Below are 1,407 nucleotides of genomic sequence, written 5' to 3' on the forward strand. Positions count from 1 at the left end.
AGGGTTTCAGGATTGTTGTATTCTCTGTTCAGCTTAGTTTTTCGGATCTTTGCTGTGGAGGGACGGCGTGGTGCTTCTGCCTAGAGCACCATTTTGCCGGAACTCTTCTGATGTAATTCTTATATACGAAACGTGTTGCTGTGCTACAGCACATTGTTGACACCCTGTCCTTTGGACGCAATCAGGAGAATTTCCCTGAAATCCATGTTGGCCGAGGCAGAGAGACTGGGCCAGTGTCTCAGAAAAAACTGAAGAGGTGCCTTACCTAGGTGCCCAGCTACAACCAAGTGAACTCCCAACATCATTCTTAATAGACAGAGGCTGAAAACATTCCCCTTGAGAATAGGAACAATACAAGAATGCCCTTTATCACCACTCCTATTTAACATTGTGCTGGAAGTCCTAGCTAGAGCAATAAGGCAATAAAAAGAAATAGAGGGCATCCAAATTGGTAATGAAGAAGTTAAACTGCCCCTATTTGTGGGTGATACGATACTATACATAAAAAACCCAAAAGACTCCATGAGAAAACTACCGGAACTAATAGAAAGTATCAGCAGAGTAGCAGGATACAAGATCAACATACAAAAATCAGTTGGTTTCCTATACACCAATAAAGAGAACGATGAAAAGGAAATCAGGAAAACAATACCATTTATAATAGCGCCTAAAAAAATAAAATACTTAGGAATAAATCTAACCAGGGATGTAAACGACATATACAAAGAAAACTACAAAACACTACTGCAAGAAACCAAAAGAGATCTACATAAATGGAAAAACTTACCATGCTCATGGATAGGTAGTCTCAACATTGCGAAAATGACAATTCTACCCAAAGCAATTTACAAATACAAAGCAATTCTGATCCAAATACCAACAGCATTCTTTAAAGAGATGGAAAAACTAATCATTAACTTTATATGGAATGGGAAGAGGCCCCGGATAAGTAAAGCACTATTGAAGAAGAAGAATAAAGTAGGAGGACTCGCACTACCTGACCTCAGAACTTACTATACAGCTATGGTCGTCAGAACAGCCTGATACTAGTACAATGACAGATACTTTGACCAATGGAATAGAATTGAGAACCCAGATGTAAATCCATCTACCTATAATCACCTGATCTTTGATAAGGACTCAAAGTCCATCAAACGGGGAACAGACAGTCTTTTTAACAAACGATGCTGGCAAAATTGGATATACATCTGCAAAAAAAGAAAAGGATCCATACCTTACACCATATACAAAAACTAATTCAAAATGGATCAAAGACCTAAATATAAAGCCAGAAACTATAACATTCATAAAAGAAAAAATAGGATCAATGCTAGAGCCCCTAATACACAGCATTAGCAGGATACAAACCATAATCAACAACACACAAACTCCAGAAGATAAGCTAGA

The 1,407-nt window shown here is 38.1% G+C and overlaps 2 protein-coding genes across 2 annotated transcripts in view; both read right to left on the minus strand.

The window, feature by feature from the left end:
* The window catches only part of LOC101349888 (protein SPT2 homolog), a 6,573-nt gene extending 6,240 nt beyond the window's left edge, over positions 1-333 (minus strand). Inside the window, 1 exon segment of the mRNA XM_012556238.2 lies at positions 148-333. Coding sequence (XP_012411692.2) covers positions 148-305 — 158 coding nt within the window. The 5' untranslated portion in view covers positions 306-333.
* Positions 1-1,407, minus strand: part of ARHGAP10 (Rho GTPase activating protein 10) — a 389,415-nt gene that overhangs the window by 147,382 nt on the left and 240,626 nt on the right. The window lies entirely within an intron of this gene.

Source organism: Trichechus manatus, unplaced genomic scaffold (assembly GCF_000243295.1).
Source record: "Trichechus manatus latirostris isolate Lorelei unplaced genomic scaffold, TriManLat1.0 scaffold00059, whole genome shotgun sequence".
Classification (NCBI taxonomy): Eukaryota; Metazoa; Chordata; class Mammalia; order Sirenia; family Trichechidae; genus Trichechus; species Trichechus manatus.